At 54.9% G+C, this 12,362-nt stretch overlaps 1 protein-coding gene across 10 annotated transcripts in view; it reads left to right on the top strand.

The window, feature by feature from the left end:
* Positions 1-12,362, top strand: part of ATP2B2 (ATPase plasma membrane Ca2+ transporting 2) — a 380,690-nt gene that overhangs the window by 354,558 nt on the left and 13,770 nt on the right. For all 10 annotated transcript variants that reach the window (XM_080675183.1, XM_080675181.1, XM_080675175.1 and 7 more), the window contains 7 exons: positions 2,051-2,230; positions 2,427-2,514; positions 5,737-5,843; positions 6,516-6,707; positions 9,607-9,820; positions 11,484-11,695; positions 11,835-11,942. In XM_080675183.1, the coding sequence (XP_080531309.1) occupies positions 2,051-2,230; positions 2,427-2,514; positions 5,737-5,843; positions 6,516-6,707; positions 9,607-9,820; positions 11,484-11,695; positions 11,835-11,942 (1,101 nt within the window). The remainder of the gene's footprint in view (positions 1-2,050; positions 2,231-2,426; positions 2,515-5,736; positions 5,844-6,515; positions 6,708-9,606; positions 9,821-11,483; positions 11,696-11,834; positions 11,943-12,362) is intronic.

The raw sequence follows: 12,362 nt of genomic DNA, 5'->3' as shown, positions 1-12,362 counted from the left end.
AAGGTGGTCATTCTTAGGAGCCTGGATTTTCTCTACCAGGGGCAGGATGCAGCCCCTGAAGGAGGTGACACAGGCTGAGCTTTAGCAGGTCACGCTCCTGGTGGTCAGGGCAGGGAAAAGGAGGAAGAGGGGCAAGGCCAGAGGCAGGGAGGCTGAGGAGGGGCTGGACAGTGACCCTGACCTGAGATGATGGTGTAGAAAGGTGTGGACAGAGGCCGGATGTTTTCAAAGTCGACCCTTGTTTTAAAATCCTGGGGGCAGAAAGGGACCAGCAGGCAGGAGTCCTCAACAGTCAGGTTTTGGACCGACATTCTAACGCTTTGTGTTTGCTAAGGCTGCTGTAACAAACTGGGCAGCTCAGACAACAGAACTGTGCCGTCTCACAGTTCTAGAGGGTAGAAGTCTGAGATCAAGGTGTGGGCAGGTCAGTTCCTTCTGAGGCTGTGAGGGAGGGACCAGTCCCAGGACCCTCCCTGGCTTCGGTGCTCGGCTGGCAATCTCTAGCACTCCTTGCCATGGAGCAGCATCACCCTGACATCTGCCTTCTTCCTGTGTGTGAGTCGTGTCCAAATGTCCCCTCTTTATGAGGCCACCAGTCACACTGGGTGAGGGCCCACTCTAATGACCTCATCGTTTTCTTTTTTAATATATTTTTATTGATTTCAGAGAGGAAGGGAGAGGGAGAGAGAGATAGAAACATCAATGATGAGAGAGAATCATTGATCAGCTGCCTCCTGCATGGCCCACACTGGGGATAGAGCCTGCAACCCGGTCATGTGCCCTGACTGGGAATCAAACTGGGACCTCCTGGTTCACGGGTCGACGCTCAACCAGAGCCACACTGGCTGAGCCCTAATGACCTCATCTTAACCTGATTACCTCTATAAAGACCCTTCCTCCAAATAAGGTCACATTCTGAGGTCCTGAGGGTGAGGATTTCAATGTATCTTGGGGGGGGACACATTTCAGCCCCAAACAGTCTTCAAACTCTCTCAACAGTGACTTGGCAGATTTAGCTCCCTGAGACACCCCCAGGCTGGAAGTGAGCTCCCAGGCACTGATATGTGCAGGAGTGGGATGTGGGACTCAGCCCCTCCAGTCCAGAGGTGCTACAGTGCTTTGGTCTCTTAGTACATAGGGTTTTCTGCCCTTAACATGTCCTTTCCTGCTAAAAAAAAAAAAAAAAAAAAAAAAGTTTTGCACCAAACATCGCCTTATTATCTGTCACTGTCCATGGGTAAGAGTTTTGTCCAGTTGATCTGTGTTGTCTATAAAGTTGATCTGTGTTCTGGCAGCTTCAGGCTGGTTTTTGCAACCTAACTGCTGGCCACATCCACAATTCTGCATAAGGTTAGGGACTGGGTGAGGGGATAGGGTGAGGCCTTGCTGGCCTCTGACTGGCTAGCTCTGCCTGGCCTGATTGGCCTCGATATTACAGAGAGGGCAGGAGGCAGTTGTTACTCTCACAGGGAAATGACATATTTTACATGAAACATAATATTTGCATTTATTCTAAGCTAATGTCACATTCTGTAAATAAAATGTCCCCAAATGCAATCCCCCCCCCCCAAAAAAAAAACACCTAAAAATACACAAACATATTATCATTGACTTTGCAGGAAATGTGCATGTGGATAAAGCAGAGACAAGATCCTGTGCAGTAGAAGAGTGTTCTATACTCTCATGGGGCCAGATCTGAGGGAGTGTTTATTGGGAGCTTTCTCAAAGTCCTTGCCTAGGTCTGGATAACATTGTTTTTATCCTGCAGTGGGCTTTCACGGTTGATAGGTGGCAGCTGCCTGGCACTCTGCGGGGAAGAATTCTGAGGCCACATCAGGGTTTAATCAGAGGGTGCTGTAATTGATTAATAATGCCTTCCATGGGAGAAGCAGGGGTGGAGATGGTCCATGTGCCATCAGTAGCCCCATGTGGTCATCTAGGCCCCTTACAGTGGCGCTGCCTGTGAGCGGGGCTCACTGTGAATCCATGAAGGCAGGGAGGGCCTGACCAAGGTGATGCCCACCCCCATGGCTCCTGCCCTCCCACTCAGGTCCCAGAAGCCATCAGAAAGTGCCAGCGGGCAGGCATCACAGTCCGCATGGTCACCGGCGACAATATCAACACAGCCCGGGCTATCGCAATCAAGTGTGGCATCATCCATCCTGGGGAGGACTTTCTGTGCATTGAGGGCAAGGAGTTCAACCAGAGGATCCGCAATGAGAAGGGGGAGGTATGTGGCCCAGTGCAAAGGGCACTCAGATGTGTGAGCTTGGACGGGGGGCTGGGAGGCATGGGTGCTGCATGATTGTCCAGAAGCCAGCGAATGTGCCAAGAGCCCAGTGATTCTAGGCGCCTCCCTCCTTTCTCCGGCCCTCAGTTTCTCTCCCCAACCCCACCAATCCGCCCCCTCCTGCATCCCTCTCCAGATTGAGCAAGAGCGAATCGACAAGATCTGGCCAAAGCTGCGGGTGCTGGCTCGCTCCTCCCCCACAGACAAGCACACCCTGGTCAAAGGTAAGACTTGGGCAGGCACAGGCAATTCTGAGACCCAGGTGCCAGGCCCCTACAGTCTCCTCCCTAGCACCTACAGCTTCTTCCCAGGACAAAAGGGCTTTTGCCTGGGGCCCCCCACATGTGGGACACCCTGATCTCACCCTCTTTGCAGCCCTGGAGGCCTCCTAAGGGCCATAATGAGATGAGGAGGCTGTGAATCTTCTGTCTGGGCTTCAGTTCCTAAAGGAAGCAATGAGAGCCAAAACTCATGGCCTGAGGACTGAATGGGGCCCACAGATGTATTTTACTTGGGTGGTACAACGCCTCTTTTATGTTGAATTTGAATGACTTTATACAGATCCTGCTCTCTCATGTTTGACGCCGTCTTCAATACTCATTATTTTCTGACACTCAGCACACTTCATTTATTTGTGCTCTGTCTGGCCCCAGAGCTTGGGAGTTTGAGACCTTTAATCTGCTTGGTCTCTGAGACCTTGAGGATGGCCTAGGAGAGCAATCTGATGGTTGAGGCCAACAACCAGCATCCTTTTCCTTTCCTGTCTCCCTCCAGAGAGGGAATGTACCCTTGCTGAGTCCACTCAGGTGGCCAGATGCTGGGTACTTTCAGGGTCACACAGACCTGGGTACAGGTCTTGGCACTGCCACTGACTTGCTCTGTGGCCTTGGGCAAGTTCCTCCCACTCTAGCACTCAATTTCTATCCCCATTTCTTATTCAGCCACTCATTCATTCATTCACTCATTGTCTTGATAAATGCTTATTGAGGATCTACTATGTGTTGGGCCCTGCTCTTAGTAGTCATAGCCTTTCCCTCTTGGAATCATGGTCCAGGTCTCATCCAGCAGATATTAAATAGCTGGTTTCCCTACATAGAGATAAAGGCTTCACTGGGGGAAAAGAAGGGTGATCTGAGACCCTCTGCTGGTGTCAGATCACAGGCCATGGAAGGTAGTTTGGGGGGCCAGGAGCAAGTGCCTGTGTTTCAGGCAGGGCAGGGAACTGCATTATGAAAACCCAGAGGCAAAGACTTCCAAGCACCTTCTGGTGTGGAAAGACATTCAGTTGGCTGGGCTGGACCTCAAAGAGAGAGGGACATCAGAGGAGGAGACCAGAGAAGGAGGTGCCAGCCTCAGCTCATGCAGGGCCTAGAATGCCAGGACAGTGACCCACACAGTCAGCTCAGGGTAGGGACTGTGGGCGGGCCTTGAAGGGACATGCACTGTTTTAGAAAGTTCACTCCCTGCTGTGTGGAGAGTGGCCCAGAAGCAGAGGGACCACCAGGATTGTCCAGCTGTGAGAGGTGATACCTGGACCAGGTGGTGACAGTGCTGGTGGACAGGAAGTCAGCAGGTCTGAGAACTGTTTTGTGTGGGAAGGGCTGGGCCTGGCGATTGTTTGGATGTGGTGGAGGGATGAGGCAGATACGGACCCAGGATTCCATAAGTCTTCACCTGTTTCAGAGCCTGCTGCGCACCAGAATGCACGTAGTTTTTGAGCAGCAGCTAGGTGTTAGGAGTTGTGAGAGAAGGGACAGATTTGAGGGGAAACTCAGTGGCTGAGCTGAAGGCTCTCTGACATCCACGTGGAGACGTCTGGAGGACAGATGGATATCCGTGAAGTCAGGGCTCAGGAGACAGCTGGCCAGAGGTGAAGACACAGGTGGGGTAAGCCGAGCAGGGAGAGCAGAGGAGCCGGCTGAACCCAGGACCTCACATCTGAGCGACAGGCAGAGGAGGTGGACAGGGGTCTGGTAGAAAGTGTCCTCCCAGCTCCCCCCTCTCCTGGGAATAGTAGGAGGCCTGTGGGAAGGTCAGTGCCAGCCTGAGAAGCCTCAGAGAAAAAAACAGCCCTTCCTCTGCCTTGGAGGAGCACCCAGGCAGGCCAGGGGACCCCGCAGGGATGAAGGCCTCAAATGCCAAGTGGACAGAAACTGGATAGTCCTTGGCAGCGGATCAGCTGGGGAGCAGCCGGGACGACTCCCGAGTACATGCCTTGGAGCTGGGCCTGGAAGCAGGTGGAACTTGGATGGTCACAAAAAGCTGGGTGGTAGGGTAATGGGAGCTGTAGTGATCAGTTAGGGTGGGGGCCTGAAGGGGGTCACAGAGGCTTCCCAGAGAAAGTGGCCTCTGAGCTGAGCCTGCAGGTGGGTGACAGGGAGCTGGCTAAGGGAACAGCCTGTGCAAAGACAGGGCCAAGTGGAGCTGGCTCTGCAGGACCAAGAGCCATTCCTGTAGTTAAATCACAGATGAGGGATGGCCGGGGGCTAAGACAAGAGATGATCAGAGAATGGGCAAGTTCTGACCATGGAGGACTTTGTGAGTGGAGCTAAGAATGCAGATGTCCCTCCAAGGCCAAGTGGGCAGTGAGAGAACGACTCAGCTGATGCTGGGGGCTAGGTTCAGACCTAGGTGTTCACCCTGGCGCTGCTGTGCAGATTGGAAGGGGAGCCCTGGGTTAGTGAGGTAGAAGGGATGGGGACAGAGATAAGTGGAAGGATCCCAGTGGGATTTCAGAGCCAGGATCCTCAGGCCTTGATGACACATTTGATGTGCAGAATGAGAGAGCAACATGTCAAGGTTGACACTCAAATTTCTGTCCTGCCCATAAACTCCACACATGCCCAGTGACATATTTCACACATCCTTTCCACTGGCCCCAGCTCAGTGACAGGGGCCACATGACATCTGTTCATTCTGTTATTTATTGAGGATTTTATTGAGGATAAATGTCTAGAGAGAGATCAAGGCCAGTACAGTGGGTCAGGGGTCACTGGCGAATGGCACAGCCTAGACCTCCTCAGGTGTGACTGAACCTCCCAGAAAGGTGGTGCTGGGGGAGCACATGGTAGGCCCCTGGCAAAACCCTGGAGCCCCTGGACAGGCAGGGGGGCAGCAATTCTGGCCAGGGTGGCTGCTGGGGTGGCCATGGGTTGCAGAGAGGAGAGAGGGTGCTGGAGAGGTGAGCAGGCCCAGACCATAGAGGGCTGCAAGCCAGTACTGGGCTAAGATGCCTGACATCCCCTGCAGGTGCTGGGAGCTATGGGTGACCCTGGAGCTGGGAAGAACCACGACAGGGTTGGGGCCGGGGGGGAGGCGGGCAGGGCAGAGGCCAGAGAGGAGGCTGTGCCCAGTCCTGTGTCCTCCTGAGGCTCAAGACTGGCCAGATTGTCCCTGCCCCATGGAGCATCCCAGGGCCCTGAGCACACTCCTGCCCCCTCCCACAGGCATCATCGACAGCACCCACACCGAGCAGCGGCAAGTGGTGGCCGTGACAGGAGACGGCACCAATGATGGTCCTGCACTCAAGAAGGCGGATGTGGGCTTCGCCATGGTAGGAGCGGCTTGCAGGGGCCAAGGGCAGCATCTCGCAGGAGCTCACGGGCAGGGGATTAGGGGAACATGGACAATACAGCCTCAGGCTGGCGATGCGGGACCCCCAGCTCACATTCAGCCCACCCACAGTCCACCTCATGTGCCCAGTGGTCTCAAGGCCCAACCTGGCCCCCTGGAAGGGCAGAGGGAGGCTCCCTGCACTAATGGGTCTAGGGCAGCCTTGGGCAGACTGCAGCCCGTGGGCCGGATCCGGCTGTTCTATCCGGTTCTCTTGCTCTCCCCTCTGCTCCTTTACTTTGAATTTATATTAGTTCACACAAACACGCCATCCATGCTTTTGTTCCGGCCCTCAGGTCCAGTTTAAGAACCCATTGTGGCCCTCGAGTCAAAAAGTTTGCCCACCCCTGGTCTAGGGGGAGGGGCAGGAAGAGGCTTCCTGAAGGAGAGGGCTGGCCCCAGGGTGCTAGGTCTGTCAGGAGTAGGTGTGTGTGCATGCATATGCGTCTGTACGCACATGTGTGTGTGTTGTGTGATCTGGCTGTGCTGGCAGTTGGGTGCATATATGTGGGGGTTGTGTAGAACTGAGGATGTGTAGGGGATGAGAGCAGTGTTGCTAGAGCTGCTGGCCTCCTCGGTTGACCCACCCAGGCTCCTGTCCACGTCTCCACAGGGCATTGCAGGTACAGATGTGGCCAAGGAGGCCTCGGACATCATCCTGACGGATGACAACTTCAGCAGCATCGTCAAGGCAGTGATGTGGGGCCGCAATGTCTATGACAGCATATCCAAGTTTCTGCAGTTCCAGCTGACAGTCAACGTGGTGGCTGTGATTGTGGCCTTCACGGGGGCTTGCATCACTCAGGTGGGTCCCCCGAGGGGTGGGCAGGGTGGAGCATGCCGGAGCCTGGGGGAGGGCATCCCAGGTTGTCCCACCCATCAGTGGTGCCTGCTGAGGGCCAGGAACTGCAGTACAGACCTCAGGCGCCAGCCCAGCGGAGCAGAGGAAATGAGGCTCAGAGATGTGGCGGGTGTTGTCCAAGGTCACCAGGCAAGTGGGAGATGTTAGGCCTCACTTCCACGCCTGCCTGACCCAGGCACAGCGCTGGCCATTGCTCCAGGAGGCGGGAGAAGCTATCCTCAGGGGAGGCAGAGCTCATGGCCACATAAAGGACTAAAGGGAGGGTGGGGCAGGGCGGGGCCCAGGGGGATCAGGCAGCCAGATGGGGGGCAAGGAGCCCCGGCAGGGCCCAGGGGGCCTTAGTTCTGACATGGAGCGTGTTGGGTGAAGCCTGTTGGCCTGGGTTCCTGAGCCAATTGGGGGCCATAGGAGGGAGTCAGGGACTCTGTCACGGGGAGAGACAGTTGTCTGTCAGGATCTCAGTCTGCATCTTGAGCAGCCCCAGGCCCTGAACCCAGGGGCAGTTAACCACAGGCCCCAACATCAGCAGCTCCCTGCTTCCTCACCTGTCCCATGCAGCAGGAAACAGTGATGATCCCCATTTTACAGAGCCAGAAACAGAGGCTTGGGGTATGGACAAGCCAGGTACCTGCCACTGCTCCCACAGCCTCCTGCCTCCCCCAAGGGCTGACCAGGCTGGCCTGGGGAGGAAACAGGCGTATTCCAAGGCTGGCCCCTCCTAGCGGCCAAGTGGGCAATTTCCTGCCCATAGGAACCCCCGGAGGCCCGGAGGCTGGCACTGCCCCAAAGATCTGTGTGGCGCTGGGAATACTGCTCCCCTCTGCTTTATTCTGAGCCCTTGGGGATACACATGGCAGCACCCAATACCCAAGCCCTGAGAGAGTCTGAGGATTGGCTGAAGGGGTCCCTTCCTACTCAAGCGCCTTCTCTCCTGGTTTGTGAATGAGACGCTCCCTCTAGTGGTGACTTGGGGGCACTCCCACAACATGGCAATTCACAAGGCTTCCTCGAGACCAGCAGATGCCAGATGGGGAAACTGAGGTTCCAAGAGGACTACCAGTTTGCCTAAGGTCTTAGATTGAGTTGGTGGCAAAGCCATGGAGACCTTGATGTGGAGATCGGGGACCCTAACCCCAAGGTGAATGTGATCAGAGAAGGCTGATGGCAGGAAGAAGCTGAGGGTGTGACTGTGCCAGGGCAGAGGTGGGAGAAGTGGGCAGGAGGAGGACCTCTGATAAATACTTAGGAGGTAGTGAGTATATGGAGTGCTGACAGGGGGCCTCGGGAGGTACATGGAGAGGACAGAGGGACCAGGAACAGCTCAGTTCAGGCTATGAGGCTCTCAGGGTCTGTGGCTTCCTGTAGGAGGTGTTTCACCATTGGATGAGGCTAAAGCCACAGGGAGAGGGCTGGGCTGGAAAGAGGGTAATGTGAGGGAGGATGGGCCCCCTGCAACCAGGGGATAGGTGTAGAAAAAGAGCAGGGCTCGGGGAAGGGGCCATGGGGAGCACAGATTTAAGAGATGGGGAAGAGGAGAAGCACCCTGAGGGAGATGGAGAAGGAAAAGGAACATTCAGAGAGGAGGAGCTCAAGGTGAGTGGGGTCAGGGGTGCAAGGAGGAGGCTGTGGCCAAACACCAGTGAGGCCAGTGAGATGGGCTGGAAGATGTGTTCCTCGATTATGACAAGTGGGCACTGATGACCTTGGGGAAAGGCTTTTGGGGGGCACGGAGAGGCCAGCGTCTGGCTGCCAAGGACAAGGCACACAGGGTGCGAGGAAGGAGGGGGACGGATGGATTCAGCAACTTTAGGCAGTGCCGACTGCATGGCATGATTGCACAGGACGGTATGAATAGTGATCCCAGTCTCAGGCAGAGGTGTGGAAGGAGCCACACCAGACTGTGGGCGGTGGGAACCTACAGGTGGTTCAGTCACTGATGAGTTTTAGCTTCTGCTATTCCTTACTTGCCCAAATTTTCTACCATAAAAATATTATGGTAGAAATAATATATAATAATCTGGCCACTCAGTGTACTTCTCTTGAGTACCTCATTTATTTGATATCAAAGGTACTATAAATCGTGCACCTGATCAGTTTTCCCCTTTGCACTGGCTGATAGAAAGCTCAGGGCAAATAGGTGGTTGATCTCCAGCAAAAGTCTAGAATACTTTTGGTACCCATTTGAGATACAAATACACTGAGTGGCCAGATTATTATGCGTTCAGAGATCATAATAATCTGGCCACTCAGAGTGTGTGTGTGTGTGTGTGTATAGACAGACACACACAGTAACTGCTGACATAAAGTGGGGTAAAGGATAAAGAGAAATTGAGTGGTGGTGAGAAGAGGACAGGGTTGGGGCACTGCTGGTAGCGTAGGAGAGACATGAACCATTATTGGTTGAGGGGAAAGAAGCAGCGGGGAGGGGCAGAGGGAGACAGAGGAGATGGAGTCTGTGCTGGAGATGGTGGCAGACGTTGTAGCCTTGCCTAGAGGTGAGTCTCATGGAGGGGAGGAGAGGAAAGAGGGGAGGTGGCAAGCAAGGATGTGGCTGTATTTACCAGAGAGCCAGTGGCCACTGGCCCTGGGGAGTCCATTTTGTCCTTGGGGAAAAAAAGACAGCCAAAGTGGGCAGGTCTGGGCTGTCCTCCACGGAAAGCCTCAGCGAACCTGCTCTGTGCCTACTCAGGAACCCAGGGGGCAGGCCAGCAAGGGCAGACCCACTGGGCAGAGCAACCTCAAGGCTCCAGCAGGAAGCTGCTGAGCCCCACACCAGGCACGTGGTGGCAGCAGGTGGGGCCGATCTCCCCATGACAGCCCTCTCCACGGTTGCTGTCCCCAGGACTCCCCTCTGAAGGCCGTGCAGATGCTCTGGGTGAACCTCATCATGGACACGTTCGCCTCACTGGCACTGGCCACCGAGCCGCCCACCGAGACCCTGCTGCTGAGGAAGCCGTACGGCCGCAACAAGCCCCTCATCTCGCGGACCATGATGAAGAACATCCTGGGCCACGCTGTCTACCAGCTCACCCTCATCTTCACACTGCTCTTTGTTGGTGAGTCCCCCACCCCACCCCGGGGACTGACCCAGCATTCTGATTTACACCCACCTTCCTGTTTGCCAGTGGGGGATGGAGGCCCAGGGAGATGAAGTTAGCTGCTCAGGGTCACAGAGCAAGACTTGGGCAGAGCCAGGTTCTGTCCTGCATCTGGCCAACCCCAAACCAAGGATTTTTCCACGGACACCAGCTCTGAACACTGAGTATACCCTACGTGAGGTGGTGCCCAAGTGTTGATGAATGCCCTCACGCCAACCCCAGAGGAGCCTGAGGCTTTTGGGGTAAATGACTGGCCCCTTCTCTAATGCATTCCCACATGTCAGCCTTGCCCTGTGGAAGGTTACCCAGTGAGGCTTCCTACACACCTGCCTACCCACCAGTTATTTCCACGACACTTCCACTTAGATTGCCAACCACTCCATGAGGCAGGCACCTTTGCCATCACTCCCCATGACAATGCTAACAGCAAGCACAGAAAGGTCAGGTGACTTGCCCAAGGGCATGCAGTCTGAGGAGGAGCCTGGGCAAAGAACCAGGTCTAGGTGGGCTAAGACTGGCCTGGTTTCCACGAGTGCTTCAGAGATGATCCATGCAGAGCCCACCCCCGGATAACAGATGAGAAAATAGATGCCCAGAGAGGGGAAGAGGCTTGCCCATCGTACACAGCCAGTCGGGCCCAGCTGGAGTCCCCACCTGGGCAGGCTCCCTCCACGTGAGCCTCCTTGAGCTGGACTTTCAACACCAAGGAGCACTTGCCTTCAGAGTACAGAGTACAGATGCGGTGGGGCATGGTCCTGTTCGTTCCTCAGAGGGCAGGCCTCTTCCAGAAATCTCCAAGGTGGAGTGTTGGCAGGGCCATTGCAAAGACCACATGAGAAGCCTTGGAGGAAGCCCCAGGAAGGCAGAAGTAGGAGAGACTCCCAGAAAACGCTGCAGGCGAGGAGAGAGGAGGGCAGCCTCTGCCTTACTTGCTGGCTTCCCCATTTGAGCACCTACCCTCGGGTCTTGGGTTCAGGTGCACACTTCTCACACAGAAAACCTGCCCTCCTGGCACCACCTGTCAAACAAGCCCTCCTGGCACCACCTGTCATAGGCATGCCATCAGCAGGTGTCCACACAATACCGGGTGCTCTGCCCTCCACCGTGTGACAGCTCAGCTGTAAGAGAAGCAGCAACATGGGTGGGTCCAAGCCAGTCTGGCCGAGGAGCCCAGCATCCACATGGGAATTATATGTCTTATAATAGCCCCCTGAGTTTCCAAAGGTCTCAGCAAGGAACATGCCCAGTTACAAAAAGCAGCACTTTTGGGGGAGCCCAAAGCCATGGCCTCCTACCAGGTATCCCTAGTTCACCTCCAGTCCTCACAGTACAGATGAGTCTGTCATTTTTTATAAGCAATGTCGCCTGATAACACAGCCAGCATCCCACCTTTACCAGATTTCCATGGAAAAGTGGAAGGAAGTTCACCCAAGGTCTTGTTCCCTTAGAGAATAAAGGGTTTTGTTACCCCTTCACTCACGTTCATGACCACCCAACAGCACAGGCCTACCTGCCCCGTGTCCGGGCGCACCTCCATGCCTGGGCTGCCCACCCTGCTGCTGGGCCCAGCGTCTTCCCCCACCCCAACCCCCACCCAGCTCGCGCACTCTCGGCTTGGCAGGTGAGAAGATGTTCGAGATCGACAGCGGGAGGAACGCCCCCCTGCACTCGCCACCCTCGGAGCACTACACCATCATCTTCAACACCTTCGTCATGATGCAGCTCTTCAACGAGATCAATGCCCGCAAGATCCACGGGGAGCGCAACGTCTTTGACGGCATCTTCCGGAATCCCATCTTCTGCACCATCGTGCTAGGCACCTTTGCCATTCAGGTAGCCAGGCCACCATTTAACCTGGGCCAGCGGGCAGTGGGCAGCTGGAGCCCCCTGCAGTGTCCTGAGAGCCCAGGCCTCCAACCTGGCCCCTGATGGCCCATCTCTCTGTCTCTGTCTCTGCTCCCTTGACCTCCAGATAGTGATCGTGCAGTTTGGGGGGAAGCCATTCAGCTGCTCTCCGCTGCAGCTGGACCAGTGGATGTGGTGCATATTCATCGGGTTAGGAGAGCTCGTCTGGGGCCAGGTAAGTTCTGAGTGGGTTACAGGAAGTGCCTCTTAGTGGGAGAAGGGAAAGAGCATTAGCCAGGCAATCTGGGAGCCCCAGGAATGGGTCCCAGTTCTGCCAGGGACTTGCTGTGTGGCCCGGGAAAAGGCCCTTCCTGCCACTGGGCATCTGAGCAATGGAAGTTGGCCCAGGTCCCAAATGCTTGTCATTTGGGTATCATCACTGTGATTTTTGCCATATATCTAGGTACCACTGATCATGTTATTTACTTAATAGTTTCTTTTCATTGTATCAGGCTTTTTTTCATTGAAATCTATTTCAAAAGACAACTTTATATTACTAACATGAGTAGGAAGTCAATATCACTTGTCATAAATAGAAGCTAACCAAAAAATAATGTAATGAGAACAATGGTATTAAACTCTAACTGGATGCCAT

This window comes from Plecotus auritus (assembly GCF_963455305.1).
Source record: "Plecotus auritus genome assembly, chromosome: 6".
NCBI lineage: Eukaryota > Metazoa > Chordata > Mammalia > Chiroptera > Vespertilionidae > Plecotus > Plecotus auritus.
Note: the sequence above shows the minus strand (reverse complement) of the source record. Positions and strands in the feature narration are given on the sequence as shown.